This window comes from Saccostrea cucullata, unplaced genomic scaffold, assembly GCF_032062105.1.
Source record: "Saccostrea cucullata isolate Sc308-1 unplaced genomic scaffold, CSIRO_AGI_Scuc_v1 ctg4422, whole genome shotgun sequence".
Lineage (NCBI taxonomy): Eukaryota > Metazoa > Mollusca > Bivalvia > Ostreida > Ostreidae > Saccostrea > Saccostrea cuccullata.
The window spans coordinates 39985-59150 of NW_026934920.1; the positions used below are offsets into that span (position 1 = coordinate 39985).

At 31.7% G+C, this 19166-nt stretch overlaps 1 protein-coding gene across 1 annotated transcript in view; it reads right to left on the reverse strand.

Moving 5' to 3' along the window:
* Positions 1 to 18401, reverse strand: part of LOC134241547 (uncharacterized) — a 37084-nt gene extending 18683 nt beyond the window's left edge. Inside the window, exons 1-2 of the mRNA XM_062723584.1 lie at positions 18371 to 18401; positions 9388 to 9687 (exon numbers count right to left, since the gene is read on the reverse strand). Coding sequence (XP_062579568.1) covers positions 9388 to 9687; positions 18371 to 18401 — 331 coding nt within the window. The remainder of the gene's footprint in view (positions 1 to 9387; positions 9688 to 18370) is intronic.
* Between the last annotated feature and the right edge of the window lie 765 nt (positions 18402 to 19166).

Sequence of the window (19166 nt, forward strand, 5' to 3'; positions counted from 1 at the left end):
GATTATCAGAGGGTTAATTTCCTCTAAAAAACTTTTTACAGGAAAAAAAACATACATTTTACATCTTATTCAAAAAAAGACTTTCAAGGGACATTTTTATCTCAATATTCTAATGATGAAATACATTATTATTTAATCTATAAATAAACAACAAATAATCTATACAAACACATACAGTTTTTTTTTACTGAATTCAAGGCGTATTCAACGAGGGAAGGGGGTTCAGTGCGCATGCAGTAGCATAGTGATGTCACAAATAATATCTCAAAGTACGTTGAAAACTGTATTGTCCAGTCTATATCCGCGAAGAAAAAAAGGTGAAGGAGGCAAGTCCCTCTCTTGATTATTGTCGAAAAGTTTGATTTCAAACACATCTATCACATTTACTTTCTTTGACCGAAGCGATACTTCTATGCCTTCCTTATGGTTGATGCCATTGAACACTTGCTGAATGCATTCCCAACATGTCCAAAGGAAATATGGCCGCCATATTTTGAACAAATCCATAGTTGACCTATTGATAAAATTTTAAAACTCGTAAATCATCTCATATAATTGTTTTCAAACTTTCAATTTTTCAAAACACATGGGCATTCATTTCTTCAGGCATGCCGGATTACATAATGTGCACCACAGTCGAGGAGTGTTGCTTGCACAATTTTTGTAAAATCGAAAAATAGTTTTTCCGTTGGTTTTCCGTATGAAAATTTCATTCATCTAAAGAACGCGTACATATACCCTCAGTCTACACACACGTCTAGACAAACTAAGACAAGATAGATTTTATTTGAGAATGATGTGCCTTTATCATATAAATCCAGATCATATACATGCACTATTGCATGAAACACGATTTTGCATTTAGATGAGTTCAGACAGGACATATGCAATTAAAACACGTATTACTACCGCCATTATTTTTAAAAGGTTCAGAGAGGTTAATGATAACATGTACATGCATGCGGGTAGTTTTACTCCAAATAAAATGATAGCTAAAGTGTTTAGCATTTCACACAATAAAGAAAGCAACCACCTTGACCAAGGATCGAAATCCTCATGAACTGTAGTTAAGGGTAGAATTCATCTGAAGACACTACCTTAATTACACTTTATCGTAACATACACATAATTATATAATTGCAAATTTACCTTTATTGTTCAATGTTTGGTCTTGGTTTCATTATTTCTCCATTCATCAGAAAACAGTCACTTTTATACCCAGTCGTCACTTAAACCACTCCTGAAATAATTGTGTTCACAAAATGTGGGGCAGTGTAACTTGGATTTCTTTCTCTAACTTGTTTCGTGTTCTCTGTGACTTTGAAGTAGATGAACCACTGGGCAGAATGCAAAATATCCGATGCCGCCAATTTCAAAACTGCCATACACACAAATCTTATATATGTAGGATATGAAACGGGAAACAGAAAAATAAGCCGTTTTAACACAGAACTTAAAAACAAATCCATCGTTTTCAAGATAAATGAATTAGGTTGTTGTGAGAGAAAATTGTGATAGTCTAATGGCTTCTCATCACTTAACCATTTTCATTTCCGCTGTGAATCCCCGCTGTTACACTTGTAATCAACCCTTTGTATTGGATAGAGCTGCGGCCATGTCATAATAAACTGGCCTAAATTAAACTGGAATTTCAACATTTTCTCACCTCAAAAATCTAAGCCTGTGAAACGCACTAGTTGCCACACTATTACTTATAATTTGTTGATATTTAACATTATACTCTGTTGTGAGTGCATTAACCTTATCTATTCGTGTCGTAGTATTTCTTATTTTTTGTAAATACATGTGAGATATGCGGTTCCAAAGATCATGAAGATGTGAAAAAAAATCACGGACAATTATTCCTTTCTGATGATATATCTACACTTACACAATGAGATTAAAAAAGAGTAAATAAGCTTATAAAAACACTTATTTTTGACAATAGAACTCTAACATTGTAAATGATTTGCTATCTTTATGCCAGTGTCTTTCGATCCTATTGTAATTTATTATTTACAGTTAATTGGATGTCAGACTGCAAAAATTGTAAAGAATGATTGTAAAGATTTAATAAGATATATATTATTTTATGTAGCGTAATTACAGTTACACAATCTGTCTATTTCATGTATTTCTTCTTTTTTAATTTAAACATGTCTTTTTTAAACTTTTAACACTAACACTGTACAATTTGTATATTCACAAATTTAAAGAAATAAAAATGTATTATGTAATCAATTCACCATGTAATCCCTACACTATGTAATCACAGGGGAACTTGGATAAGGCCGAGATTATCTTTTCTTTTTCACAGGCTGATATCGATTATTTTTATCAAGTTGAATTCCCGAGTGTTTAAGAATTACTCTCTTTGAAATATTTAATAATTAAAAAATGTACAGATAGACTAAATTATTTTTGAAAAATTTGAAAGAAAAAACTGTTCTAAGCAAAACTTTTCGACAACAGATCTTGCATGTCTTGTCGAAAGGGTTCTAGAGAATTGCTATTATTAGGTACATGAAGTTGCCAAAAAAATGGACATTCTGTCTTAGTTCAAAATATAGTGTCTACAAAATTACTTTCTTTATTCCATGTTATGCAAAACAATCCCACACAGTTAAGTACATATGGTTATCAGATCCTCCATCCATTAATTCTCGATTAGGAGCAATATGTGCTCAGCGTGTATTCTTTAGGTCTAATGAGGTATCACATTGCCCATCCTGCCGAAGTCACAATTACTTTCAGTCACCCAAGTAAGTGAAAAAAACTTTATTGCCTAGATATCAAGAAAAATTATGCTTAAATAAAAGAATGCATTTTTTTTAATTCTAAAAATGATGTACATATAAATTTGAATTTTTAAGTCAGCAACAAAATTTTATCAGTATTGCTTTTTCCTTATTAATTTTTTTTATTATATATTTTTAAAAGTTGTTTTTAGAAGTATAGACAGATATCCTTTCAAAGAAAGGAAACATGCCAAGAAAACATATTTGGAGAGCGAACTCAATAAAAGCTGAATTAACGTTAATCTGTAAAACTTCCCCGAGAGATTTTTGCACGGCAATTAATGTCTACAGTTAATTGGGTTTAAAACAAAGGTACAAAACTAATTATTTAGAATCCTTTGCACCCATTCTTTTTTTTGGGGGGGGAGGGGTCATATTAATCAATTACTGTAAAAAAAAAAGTACCGGTAAATTAAAGAAAAAAACAGTTATAAAAATTATTACTTTTACAATGCTGTGGGAAACTAAATCGTTAGTAGAAATAAGCTATCTTTCAATTTTTGTTTTACGTTTTTCCATAAAATTCTATTTCCCTTTGTATGAATTAACTTCGGGTACGATATAACTTGGTAAATCTGGAAGTTCTGCGAGTTGAATTATTGGGAAAAGGGTACGAAATTCCCGGAAGTTGGTATCATTTCCTGATTAAACAAGAGGGAGGAGGAGTACTAAATGGTTAGAGGTATCACACAGGTAATTGACCGATCAAAATAAACTTAGTCAAATATCAAATTGATTTTCCTTTCTTTTGAAACGTTTTTCTATTCTCTTCCAATCCTTTTTTACAACTTTTGTACCTGTGCCTAGTAAATTTTATGTACTTTTTGAACATTAATAAAGGTTTTTTTAATGAGCTTTTTCGGGCATGGGGGGCTACAACCTGTGATGCACTAGGAATGTTTATAAAGACATTAAAAAACGCGTGAATTTGAAGTAGCCCTGTTTGCAAATGGAAAAAGTCAGAAATTGCCGCGTAGGTACCGTTTTGTGTGTGAGGATGTTTTAGCTAGTGTGACAGGTAATGTTTAACATCTCCTGTTAAATATTTTTTTTCAAGTAAACAATTACCAGATTCTTTTTTTTACGATTTGTTTGGTGTAAACATTTACCGTTGTGATACCTAGACACATCCTGATTGGCTATGTTAATATTTTCATTTTAATGTAAAAATTTCACTGATAGAAATAAATGAAAGAATGTATCAAGTATTTTTCTTTAACCAAAAAAAGCTGAAAACCTAGGATCCACTCTCCTGAAATCAAAATCTACTGCCGTAAACTGTCTTGCTAGCGTTTTGGGAATACGGGTGATTTGCATCAATTACACTTTTATTGACTTCATTGGGCGCGTCAATCGCACAAGATTTCTTTTAATGTACATGTTTACTGTTCATATTTTTGTTACATCTTGAAAAATAAATATTTTTATTAATGTATTAATTAATATACTGTCACATCAAATAAATATACATATGCGATACATGTAGTAGTAGAGTATATGTTAAACTTGTAACTTAGTAAAATGCAATAAACTTCAATGGATTTACATAATTAACAATTTCTCAGATGTAAGTTTGCGCTTTCAGGTTTGAAAGATAATATATTAAGATGCTTACAAAATTTTGAAATAACGGTTTTATAGTAATTAAGATCAGATGTTATAACACCCAAAACACCATTATCGAATACAAGTCGTAAATAATAAATTACAGTTAGGATTATAGAAAATATAGGCATATAAAAAGGAAGGCGATATACTAGTATATATTGTTTTTAATTTAATTTTTAAATGATTATATTATTTGAGTTTATAAAATTAAAAGCTTAAAACAAGTTTAAGAAGTTTTGCTTTTGCGTTAGCTTTTTCTAAAGTCTATTTTTCTCTTTTTTGACCCCATGATGTTAGTGTCGATAGGTCAACTAAAACGAATAACAGTCAATGATTTTCAATCACATTTTTGAAACCTAAATATTGGTAACTGCTGCATGAAAAAAATGTCTATGCAATTGCAGCAGAGTACACATATCAACAAAATGTAAATAGCTAACTGAGGCGACTTATGATTTTTTAGGGCTTAGATTTTGATGGTGAAAAAGTATGGAACTTACAGCTTGATTTAGGTCAGAATATTATTACATGGCCGCAGCTCTATCCAATACAAGGGTTTGATTACAAATGTAACAGCGGGGATTCACGCAACGGAAAAGAAAATGATGAAATGATAAGAAACAGACCATCTCAATTTTCTCTTACTACAACCTATTAACGCTAAATCATTCATTTATCTTGAAAACAATGAATTTGTTTTCAGGTTCTGTGTGAAAACAGTTTGTTTTTCCGTTTCCGGTTACATGTGTATTATCCCCACATGAGGATTTGTGTGTAAGGCAGTTTTGAAATTGGCGGTATCGGATATTTGCATTGTGCCCAGTGGCTTCTCCACTTAAAAGTTGCAAGGAACACGAAGCAAGTTAGAGAAAGAAAACCAAGTTAGACCGCCCTTCAATAGGTGGATAAAATTATTTCAGGAGTGGTTTAAGTGACGACTGGATATATAAAAGTGACTGTTCTCTGATGAATGGAGAAATAAGGAAACCATGCAAGACCAAACATTGAATAATAAAGGTAAATTTATAATTATATATGTATATATGTTACGTTAAATGTAATTGAGGTAGTGTCTGGCATATGAATTCTATCCTTAACTACAGTACTAGTTCCATGAGGATTTCGATCCTTGGTCAAGGTGGTTGTTTTCTTTATTGTGTGAAATACTAAACACTTTAGCGATCAATTATTTGCAGTAAAACTACCTGCATGTACATATTATCATTTAACTCTCTGAACTCCCCTTTTTGGCGTTAGTAATTAGTGTTTTAGTAGCAAATGTCCTGTCTGAACTAATCTGCATTCAAATTCGTGTTTCATGCAAACGTATATGATCTGGATTTATATGAGAAAATTTACATCATCCTCAAAAAAAATTTATCTTGTCTTAGTTTGTCTAAATGCGTGTGTAGACTGGGGGTATATATACGTGTTCTTTAGATGAATGAATTTTCCATACGAAAAACCAACGGAAAAAGTATTTTTTGATTTTACAAAAATTGTACAAGCAATACTGCTCGACTGTGGTGCGCAACATGTATTCTGGCGTGCCTGAAGAAATAAATGCCCATGGGATTTGAAAAATTGAAATTTTAAAAATAATTTTATGAGATGATTTACGAGTTTTAAAATTTTATCAATAGGTCAACAATGGATTTCTTAAAAATATGGCGGCCAAATTTCCTTTGGACATGTTTGAAATGCATTCAGCAAGTGTTCAATGGCATCAGCCTTAAGGAAAGCATAGAAGTGGAGCTTCGGTCAAAGAAAGTAAATGTGATAGATGTGTTTGAAATCAAACTGTTCGACAATAATCAAGAGAGGGACTTGCCTCCTTTACCTTTATTCTTCGCGGATATAGACTGGACAATACAGTTTTCAACGTACCTTGAGATATTGTTTGTGACGTCACCATGCTACTGTATGCGCATTGAACCCCCTCCCCTCGTTGAATACGCCTTGAAATCAGTAAAAAAAACTGCATGTGTTTGTATAGATTCTTCGTTGTTTATTTATAGATTAAATAAAAATGTATTTCATCATTACTATATTGAGATAAAAATGTCCCTCGAAAGTCATTTATTAAATAAGATGTAAAATGTATGTTTTTTTCCTGTAAAAAGTGATCAATTTATTTTTAGATGTTTATTTTCTATCTGCGAATAATGAATGTAAAATCTAGTATGTTAAAGATGGTTGCTTTGGCTTTGAAATACTGAATGTACAATGCACCAATGTGAGTATAGAGAGGAAATTTACTCTGTAAATTTTTGCTATTTTCAAATTGTAATTCTTGTGGTGAAAACTGTATCAGTGATATCTTTGGGAGGAAATTTACTCCGTAAAATATTGTTATATCAAGGATAGTCGCTTTTGAATTGACTACTGTATGTTAACTGTATCAGTGTCATTTTTGAGAGGAAATTTACCCTGTAGATTTTTGCCTTTTTCAAATTGTAATGTGGTAGTGAACACTATATCTGTGATAGTCTTTGGGAGGAAATTTACTCTGTAAAATCTAGCTGCGTAAAAGATGGTTGATTTGGCATTGAAATACTGAATGTACAATGCACCGACGTGAATTTAGAAAGGAAATTTACTCTCTTGATTTTTGTTAATAACAAACTGTAATGTAAGTAGTGAACACTCTATCAGTGAAATTCTTTGGGAAGAAATTTACTCCGTAAAGCCTTGTTATCTAAAGGATAGTCGCTTCTGAATTTGACTACTGTATTTTTACTGTATGAATGTCATTTTGAGAGGAAATTTCCTCTCCAGATTTTTGCTATTTTCAAATTGTAATGTAGTTGTGTACACTATATCAGTGATATTTTTGGGAGGAAATTTACTCCGTAAAATCTAGCTGTGTAAACGATGGTTGATTTGGCTTTGAAATACTGAATGTACAATGCACCGACGCGCATTTTGAGAGGAAATTTACTCCGTAGACTTTTTTTCTATGTTGAAATGTAGAAGTGAACAATGTATCAGTGATATTTTTTGGGAGGAAATTTACTCCGTAAAATCCAGCTATGTTAACGATAGTTGATTTGGCATTGAAATACCGAATGTACAATACACCGACGTGAATTTAGAGAGGAAATTTACTCTCTAGATTTTTGTTAATAACAAACTGTAATGTAAGTAGTGAACACTCTATCGGTGAAATCTTTGGGGGAAATTTACTCCGTAAAGTCTTGTCATATAAAGGATAGTCGCTTCTGAATTGACTACTGTATGTTTACCGTATATGTCATTTTGAGAGGAAGTTTCCTCTCTAGATGAAATGTAGTTGTGTACACTATATCAGTGATAGTCTTTGGGAGGAAATTTACTCCGTAAAATCTAGCTGTGAAAAGATGGTTGATTTGGCTTTGAAATACTGAATGTACAATGCACCAACGTGCATTTCGAGAGGAATTTACTCTGTAGAGTTTTTTTTCTATTTTGAAATATAGTGGTGAACAATGTATCAGTGATATTCTTTGGGAGGAAATTTACTCCGTAAAATGTAGCTATGTAAACGATGGTTTTTTTGGCTTTGAAATACTGAATGTACAATGCACCGACGTGAATTTAGAGAGGAAATTTACTCTGTAGATTTTTGTTAGTACTAATTTGTAATGTTAGTAGAGAAAACTGTATCAGTGAAATTCTTTGGGAGGAAATTTACTCCGTAAAATCTAGCAATGTAAACGATGGTTGATTTGGCATTGAAATACTGAATGTACAATCCACCGACGTGAAATTAGAGAGGAAATTTACTCTCTGGATTTTTGTTAGTAACAAACTGTAATGAAAGTAGTGAACACTGTATCAGTATAATTCTATGGGAGGAAATTTACTCCGTAAAATCTAGTATGTAAACGGTGGTTGATTTGGCATTGACATACTGAATGTAGAATGCACCAATGTGAATTTAGAGAGGAAATTTACTCTTTAGATTTTTGCTATTTTCAATTTGTAATTGTTTGTAGTGAATACTGTATCAGTGATAATTTTCGGGAGGAAATTTACTTCGTAAAATCTTTTTATATCATGGACAGTCGCTTTTGAATTGACTACTGTATGTTTTACTGTATAGTGTCATTTTTGAGAGGAAATTTACTCTGTAGATTTTTGCCTTTTTCAAATGTGGTAGTGAAAACTGTTTCAGTGATAGGTTTTGGGAGGAAATTTACTCCGTAAAAACTAGCTATGTAAACGATGGTTTGTGTTCTTTAAACTTTTAATATTCGCACCAATAAATATCTTGTTAACTGTGTTATTTGTTGAGTTTTGTCAATACCTAAGGGCAATATGCTTAAAACAGAAAAAAAGATTTTCTGTTTTGATTTTGGAATGCGTTAAATATAGACAGCATTCTGATGGGGAACATCTATAGTTACACACTCTTACTGGTCTTTTCCAATTGAAATGCGTCTCCTTAAGCTTCATAGAATACGTCAGTGGAGAATTCAAGAAAAAAGAACAGTTTAGCGCGAATGGTCCCTCAAACCTGATTTAATTTTGCTACTTTTGAAATACTTTGCCTAATTTTTCCCTCAGACAAATTTTCTATTCTACTTAAAATTATTAACAGATAGATTGTTGCAAGATTTCTGGTATTCCGGCGACAAACAAATAAAAACAGGTTGATCAACTTCGGGTTTCCGTATCTTAATTTATGACCTTTTTGAAAGAAAGTTCGGTTCTGAAACAAAAGATGTATCTTAATAAAAACATTGTATAAATTATTTAAGTACGCGTAACCCAATTCCTGGTAATTTTGACAAATAACATCAAAAAGGAGATCAAAAAGGAGACTCTTCACAATTAATTTGTACAAATTTAATGCAAATGGTGGTGGCTTAATCTGTTTTTATGTGTAGACAAAATAACTAAATTATACAATTAATTCGAACCCATATTTATTACATTATATAATCAATTAATCCTATAAATGGCTTGTAATATTGAAAAAAAAAATGAAAATTTTTACTTTTGATTTGCAGCGAGGAAACAAATCCTTTTCCCTCTTCTGCAAAAATATTTAAGCTGTATCTTGAATCTCTAACGTCATTAGAAAGCACTGTGAACGACTCCGTGACTCTGACGTCATCCTTAAACCACGTCAAAGTATAACCAGTGACAACGTCCATAAGAGTCATGTTTGCAATAAGGCATTTGATGACAACTGTGTCACCAAAGGTTAAAAGACTTGCGTTGGTTACAACAATGAATTCTGGAAACTTGGATGGAGATAGTGTCATACATGACATTAAGCAGATGACGATTGTTTCTGAAATTAAGAAAAAAAACATTTTATGGAAATTTTACACACGGATGAGTAAAAATTCAATCGTATGTTGGAAATATTCAAAGATTCGGGATTTGGTTAAAAATTGAACAAAGTGGTGTTAACTTCTATATTACCCAAAAAATCCTCGAGACACTGCCAAAATTCCTACTTAGTAGCTTTTCAAATAAATTTGTCAATGTTTGACGCAAATCAATGTAAAAAATAGCTGTCATTTTAAGGTTCAAGGAATATCTAAATTACAATGTAAGTTGAAGGATATACATCGTTTATGATGCATGGAACAAAGGAAGAAACATTAATATTTGGAGTCTATTTCGAGTCATTATTCAGGATTTTATTTGTAATAGATCTTGTGTCTGCTTTATTTGTTTTTTATCCTGATTTGATTCCATTCCAACTTCCTGGTGAATGAAATCACCCCTAAGTTCAAAAACTTAAAGAAAACTTTAAAACAAATTTCGATTTGTAATATCTTTTTCAAGGAAAACAAGTTTTGAATTTTGCCCGCGAATAAACAAAACACACATGTAAAAAACATATACTGACACACAAAAGAAACGCAACACCCTATTTTAGGGGGAAATAATTATGTAAAGTTAAGAAGTTTGTATCTTAAAATTGTGAATATCTTCAATTTGGTGAACATCAGTAAATTAACGGTTGAACGATTTCCATACCATAACCGGCAGTCAAGTTTTAGTCTGCTTAACAGAAATCAAAAATTGCATGTTTAACAAAACATTTGGCAATATTATGGAGTTTTAAGGGTTTTTACTGTTCATCATAAGTAATGCAGCAATATTTCAAAAAATAAACTCTAGTTTCTTTTCCCGAAACAATGCTAAGACTACTTGAAAATGGCTTATGTGCGCATTTCCATTACTCTAGCTGGCAAATTTCAATGTAAAGGTGATGGACAGTTGCTGATGCGAAATTTCACTACATTTCGATTCAACAGGGTCTTACGTATCATATGCATTAAGGACAGTCCTTGTACTGGAAGTCCAAGGGTGGCTATACTGCTATAAGTTAGAGAAAATTCGACCTAATTAACGGGAAAACGGGCATTTAAAAATGTCAAATAATAATTCCTTCGCTGAGATCTCGATATTAATGAACCTTTTTTATCATAGAAATTAAGTTGCAATTGTTGTTTAGGGCAGTCTTGCACTTTTTAATTGAATGGCTGGAAGGGGAGGGGGTGTTTTAACAGTCATATTTTACTTAGTAAAGTAAACAGATCAACATTTATCATTTTTATCATATCTCTGATGTTTTGAAAAGTGCCTTACTTTATTCGCTTTTGAAAATCATAAGATAAAAATTCAAACATTTGTAAATTACTGCTTGTGGCGTTTTTTTGCGGATCAGTATACATTCATTTTTTTTTTAAATAGTAAGACTGATTTGGGGTAAACGTTCAAATAACACTTCTGGGAACGAACTTTGATAATTTTAAGAAATTTTGACTTATTCAATGTAAGAAATGAATTTATCATATGTCTTTTTCAATGGGCTAGAAAAAACTCTGATTTAATATAATGAACCTCTTATGGGATCCATTAAAGTTGCTTGTTAATAGACTATTCACCTACATTTAATGATTAATGCATCGAGAAATACTTTTCTTTTCATCGGATGTTTTGCAAGATGCATAGCTTTAATCATCAAAATGTTAGTATTTATATGAATATTCAATGGCACCGCAATAACCTCAGAATCAGAAATACTTTTACGTTTCCTGTACTTCGTCAGTGGCGACGTCGAGGAAGTTTTCTATGTTGCAAGATTGACGGGGCATAAAATGGTTACAAGAAGCACTTAAAAATGAAACGATTCAAATTAATCAGTTTTCCGAATTTATTACAAACGTTCTGTCAAAATGGCATGGTAAGACCCATCCAAAATACGGCTTGTTGACAGATTATATGTTAAGTGATACTATTATTATTCAAAGTTATACCGCAATCTGACTGCTTAAGAGTATGTCACTTGAGATGTGACAATTCGTGATGTTTCCCTGAAGCCCAGGGTGACAACTGTTGAACATCCTTCAGATTGCAATGAAATCTAGCTTAAGCGAGCATGCACAGTAACAATTGTGCTGTCGCCCTTTGAATAAAATAACATTGTTTTTAGCGAGATAACTGTCATTTGTAATTATAAATGTACAATTGATAAATATGCTGGATCGGTAAACAATAGATTAATTCTAATGATGATGTCAAAGTTGTCTGTAAAATTGACATATTTTGAAAGTTTGGAATCAGAGCAGAGTAGGAGAACATAAGATAACTATTTTCTACGCTATTTAATTAATAATTTAGATTCTTCAGGATATCAAAACAACTATAGACTTTTTAGAAAGGAAACATCACCAATTTTCAGATATGAATAGGGTTGTCACCCTCGGAAGCAAGCGCCCTAGGGCGACAACCCTACTTAGACCTGATAATTGATTATGTCTTCCTTCTAAAGAGTCCATAATTGAATGTTGTTATTATTGCAACCATAAGATTTTGGGACTGCTGACTTAAGGAAGATATGAATCTCTTGAATTATAAACTTATGCTATTATATACGACACGTTTCTAAGCTTAAAATTTGATCGCACTCATTGCATACTCTTGAGTAGAAAATAATTTTTGGAACAAAAACACCATATGCTGGTGACAGCTGAATTTAAGTACCACTCCAGATAAAAATCAAACAAATATTGTATGAAAGTGATACATCAGAGCTCTCAGAATTTGATGATTTTCCACTCACATATTTTTTTTTTGAAGTATGGACAGTGTATGTAAAATGAAAAATGTTTTGAATAATGGTTACCTTGGAAACCCGGCAAAAGAAATTTCCTTAGCAACCGGCAGATTTTTCACTGTTGATGGACCAAAAATTACCTATCTTTAAGGCTAAAAATAACATGTTAATACAATAAGAATTATTCTTACTTATTGGTGTAATAAAGATACACATTTAAAGTGTTCTAACAATGTAATAAAAAAAATTTAGGTCTTAAGTCAGTTCTGCGCTAGACATTGGAATATACGCATGTTTTACAATTTTAGCTGATTCAGCATTTTTCGTGATTTTGGCAATATTCAAGGCCAAATTTTAAAAATGGGCAGATTAGTACAGTTGTTGAGTGTATTTCACATCAAAGCAGAGTATTTTCTCTTTTAGATTTTGAAGTCAAATTCATTGGCTCTTTTGAAAATCAAATCTGTTGCCTAGCAACAAATATGGTTATTTTGATGCATAAAATGAGAAATAATGTAAAAGTTTACGGAAAAATCAAATGAACTGTTATCTATGATAATCGAGATACAAATTTTTAAAAAAAGTATAATTAAATTTAGACACCCTGGCAAATTATTGAATACTGCATTATTCTTTATCTCCATAGCAATAACATTTTTTCTCCATAGCAAGGAGGCAAGGAAAGGTAATTTTGGCGTGTATATTTGTAATTTAATAAGATTTATTCAATTTAAGTCAGAAAAATGTAATTGAGTAAAACTGAGAGTGAACTGTTGGTCAAGTATTATTTTTTGGGGGTTCTTTATCTACCGATGGCAAAGATTCCCTGTACATGGCAACCAATGTACCCTATTCCTCCTGTAAAAGTTAGGACTTTGGGATCAAAGTGTTTGTCACTTCAATATTAATATTATATTATTATATTAATATTCAATTAACGAGTTGATGATTGTATATGTTGAGAGTGCTGAATAAATATAAAATGTTCTATCAATTGTTGTCATGGCAACAATTATAGGTGAGCGGGCGAGTTCAAAAAACACTATATAATTGCTTAAGCAGAACTTTGATTGGGCGAATTTAAACGGGACAAAATTGCTTACAAGTGTGAATTGGCGAAAATCACTCGTGGCGACCATAACTGTATACAGCATATGTACACTGTATCTCTGATACGATACCAAAATAATGATGGTTTCCATAAATAATATTTTTATGTAACTTGTATACACACATTAGTGTGTATTGTAGATTAAATTCAAGACAATGTGCAAGGTATCATAGGCATGGTTTCAATGGCTGCATTTTGTTACCGGACTTGTTTTTACTTCCAATGTTTTAAAGTTTTCGTGTCTGAAATTTTTCGAGCAGAACTTTTCTGCAATGAAAGTAGGATTAATGACATAACTTATGAAGCATATTAAAGAATAAATCATGAATAAATCATTGAAATCCAAAATAATGTTGGTTCATGTTTTGAACTAAAGGCCATGACATTCAAAATTTTTAAAGAGGCACCATTGCTCATCATAACTACACTTGATAGCATGTTTAGTTTGGTAACTTAATACCCATAGTCAGAGTAATTAAATAATATTAAATAAAAAATGCATTTCAACCAATCTAAGTAATATTCAGCATTAATCAGTAGTGCCCCCACCCCACAAGAACCCCAGACCCTAGGCCTACACATTTCACGATTTTGGAAAAAGTACCCTTGTTAATCATAAATGTTTGTTTTATATAATGAATCGGATTTCAATGAAATAAATCATTGTATTTTCAAGAAATTTTCGGTATATAGTTAGAGCCCCACAATCCAAGCCATCTATCATACCCCTGTTGCAGGGGTCTAAAATTTCACAATTTTGGAAGAATGATCCTAGCTCATCATAACTATGTCTATAGTTAGTTTGTTTAATACCCGGAAATAGATTTTCAAAGAATTTTTGCAATTTCACCATATAATGATTAGAGCGCCATCCTAAGTAACACCAGAAATCCTGATCCTTGAGCCTTGAAATTCACAACCTGATCCTTTGGCCATGAATTTCACAATTTTCAAAGAGGCACTCTTCCTCATCATATCTATGTACTATGTAGTTAGTTTGTTTAATACCCAGATACAGTGAGGAAGATTTTCAATATTAAATATGTATCTTCACTATATAATCAATAGAGCCCTGTCCCCTAAAACCAGAACTCCTCACCTTAGGCGCCATGACATTCACGATTATCAAATAGGCACCCTTCTTCATAATAACTATGTATATGGTTAGTTTGTTTAATACCCAATAGCAGTGGAGAAATTTTTCATAGAATTAATTAATGTTAACTACATAATCAATTAAGCTCCCTTACTAACTCCAGAACCACTGATGACCCAGAGGCCATGAAAATTTACAATTTTGGAAGAGGCACTTTTCCTCATCATCACTATGTACGTAATACATTAGCTTTATACCCAGGTGCAGAGGAGAACATTTTCAAAGAACTAATGCATTTTCAATATATATCAATCTAGCCCTGCTCCAACACCAGAACACCAGGAAGAGGACGTTCTAATTATTAAGTACTTGTGTCCAATCCTTTTGTTGTAACAACTTAACAATAAAATATTTTCAAACCAACACCAGAACCCCAACCCTAGAGCCATGATATTCACAATTTTGGACACTCTTGCTCACCATTACTACACATAAAGTTTCTTTGTTTAATACCTAGGAACAGAGAAGATGATTTTCAAAGAAATGTTCATTTTTTTCTTTGTAATCTTAATAGCCAAGTCCTAGCATTAGAACCCCTGCATGCATGACCCTGGAGCCATGAATTTAACAATTTTGGATGAGAACTCAATGCTTATTACAATCATGCCAGCAGTTTGACTTCTTGAACTCCAGGAGTAAAAGATTATTAAAGATGCGTTTTAGTGGTGTGCGTAAACTTTTTAAAATATGGGCTCAAAAACCCTCGGCCAATCATTGTCAAATTTGTCACAGTACATCCTTGGACTAAAAGCTACCAAGGTTTGCAGCCTTAAAAAAGAGGAGATAATCAGGAAAATAAAACAAAAAATACTGGTTGCTGAAAAATCTTCTCCAGAACAACCAAGCAGATTTTCACCAAACCTTGTTATAAGAATCAAGATATGTTGAAGATTTAAAATTGTTTAAGACATCACCCTGGGGCAAAGAACGTGGTCTCAAGATCACTTCAAATTGACCAATATTTACACTTTATAAAAACGTTTATATTTTGTTTACTATAAAATCTAGGATCATCAAATCTTGTAAGATGATGCATCTGAAGACTTCACATCATGTTATTTCAAAAGTAAGTCGCGGTAATTTTGTGGGCATTTGTTTTCAAATTGATATAGACGCATATTTTGGACACTTTAAGACCTGTGATCATCAAACTTTATCAGTTGTCAAATTAAAAGTAGGTCAATATGACCTACTTTTTGAATTTTATGGCCAAACCTTTCTAAATCATTAATCTCATTATTTCAGACACTGAGAGGTTTATAGTCATCAAAACTTGTAAGTTGAGGCATCTTGGGTCCCTAAAACATATTTATAAAAAAGTAGGTCACTACGACATACTTTTTAAATTTTGCAGGCAATTGTTTAAAAGGCATATTTTGAAAACTTTCAGACCTATGATCATCAAACTTTGTCAGTTGATACATCTTGGGTTTTCTATAAACATTGACCAAAAAGTAGGTCACGGTGAGCTACTTTAGACATTTTATAGCTATATTTACGTATCTTGGGTATTTATTGGGTTAGAAACATCAGACTTTGTCAGTTGATGCATCTTTAGTTTCGGAAAACATCGACTATAATGTATGTCACCGTGATCTACTGTTGACATTTTATGGCTTTTTAAAAGTATCTTAGTAAATTGACCTAGAATTGTTAATCTATGTCAGTTTAGGTATTTTGGGTTTTCGGAGAATGTCAATTGAAAAATAGGTCACGATTACCTACTTTTACATATCTCAGGTACTTATCATCAAATATATATTAGAATCAAATTTAAGTCAATGCATCTTGGGTTTACAGAAAACGTCGACTAAAAAGTAGGTCACCATGACCCACTTTTGACATTTTATGGCTATATTTAAGTATCTTAGATGCTTATTGGCTGAAGTCATCTCTTTTTTTTCAGACTTGTTACATGTATTTGGTCATAGACTAGTTAATAAAACATCCAAATTTGAAAAAAAAAAAAGGATTTAGCATACTCTCCTTATTTCTGTTATTTAAATAATTGTGATATTCTAGGTTTCTCTCCCCTTTTTACAAATACATACAAGTGAATTAATTTAATTTATCATTTGGAGTGTTGATATCAAAATATGAGATAAGAAAATCAGAATACGAGGGTCATTCAATAAGTAATGCAACACACAGTATATCATAATAAATGATGAGGCATTTAATTCTATTTTTTCACATTTGAAAAGTTCTACTAAAGAGGTCTTAAAGACCAAAAAACATGAATTTTTCTATTGTCTTTGCAAAGAAATTCACTTTTGAAATAAGCAGGGTCACTACACTGAGCTGAAAACTGTTTATAAGTTATCTCTGCAAAGTAAATAAAAAAAGAAGTGTATGTGAAAACTGTTCTTTTTACATTAATCGCCGAAGAACTGATGTTTATTATGTGATTTTGTTTGTAAAAAAAAATATCTTTCATGCTGTTTACTTTTTAGATGGATACTATAACTCAAAATGATAAAAAGAGTCTAAATATTAAAATAAATCTGTCCGATTGAAATTTGGGGAGACACTAAGAAATATCAAAGTTATGATATCTGAAAATGTTAAATTTGCGTGGAAAGACATCGTTAAGATACTAAACGTTAAATTGTCACAGCATTTTGTTGAATTTTGACAAAGAAAAAAAAATTAGTAAATTTCTATCAGATAGGTGCCCTACGTCTTTCAGATGCCTCAGTGAAAACCATGCGGCAAATGTGGCAACGGTTTATTTAAAAAAAAAGTTTTTTTGAAAAAATAAATATAAGATAAACTTGCTTGATAAATGAAAAAAAAAACATAAGTACGTTTTTTTATGCCCGAAAATAAGATGACTAATAAAAACATGTGGATTCAAAGGAAAGGTGTTCTTTTATTTTGTGAAAGAAAAGCAAGTGTTCCAAACATGTTTTATTAGTTTTGCGTTTTTAGAGAGATCCATTAGAACATGCACATTTCTCCAAATTAAGGCCAAACAATGGTAACTTTCATGTTCAAATTGCCCCAAGTAAAGCTAAGCTGATTTCTTGGTAGGGCAGTCCAAATTTCGGTGACCATGGTATTTTCCTGTGCCTGACAACACAGTTGTACATAAGCTTATGGAAATAAATTAGATTTTGAAGAAAATGAAGTGAATAGAACTTTTCCATTAGTCATATCAGATAGATCTAAGACATTTTGAGATCTTTTTGTTCCCAAAACACATAAAACAATGGAAGGAAAATTGAACAATGTCATACATTTCATGGCAAATGATATTCGTCAGTGACTTTGGTGCATCTCTAAAGCTGAGTATGCTGAGGTTTTCTGTGCATGGATATAAAGACAAAATACATGTGTAAAGGGTAAAAGGGAATGCCTTGAAGGATTGAAACTATTAAGAATATTATTATGTACTTTTTCATATTTTAGGCATGTTGCATTACTTATTGAACGACTCTCGTATTTTTTTTTAAATAACAAAATGTCAAGTCATCGAACGCAAGAAATAATTTATAAAGAAATGTTTGCCATACATTACTTTCATGCTTTGTGATTGCATTCATAAAATAAAAAAAAACATATTGTATACTTTTGGACATTCATGAGTGTGTATTTAAGCAATTTATGTGTCAAAATATTTTTCAACTTACCTATAACCAAGACAAATCCTTTCCGTGGCATTTTTCACGTTTTTAATATATTCGATTCCTGTATTTTTCAATGTTGTATTATCCGAAAATAACACATTTTATGAACTTTTATTTCATCGCTGAGGATGATCAATCAAAACATTAAGTTATTGACCTACTTAAAAGATATTTCATGTATACAAATGACATGAGGACGAGTTTCCGGGAAATTTTCCTATATCAGTTCTAAAAAAAAAGTTTTAAGATAACTTCATGTATTATTGAATTAAAAGTAAACAACCTTAAACTTTGAATTTGTACTTTGTTTGAATAATATGATTAGTGGGGATATTTTTAGCAAGATACATTGTAATTCCAATTAAAAAATGAAACTGCTAAAATTCTGTGAAAAAAATGAATAAAATTGAAACAAATGCACACTTTACATGCACAAAACCAAGATACATTAATTTTACACACAAGAAATCGGTGAAAAACGAACAAAAAACATGATTTGGGACATTTTTGTTCAACGATTTGCTTGGCAATTGGTGCTATAGTTTTCCTATTTCATAAGTGTTTTTATTTTTCTTTTACAAGTCTAGACCTTCAGTATGAAGTATTACTGTTTAATCTTTTGATTTCAAGGCTTGATTTGCATCCAAAAATTCAATTTCATCCATAAAATGAATAACGAGGAACACCAGTATGTCATAATCTAACTCTTTTTTGGGCGCATTTAAAACTGCTCACTTTGCATGAGGTATTTTATATAAAAGAGTCTGTATGCTTTCCGGAATTCCGGAGTTGGACGAAC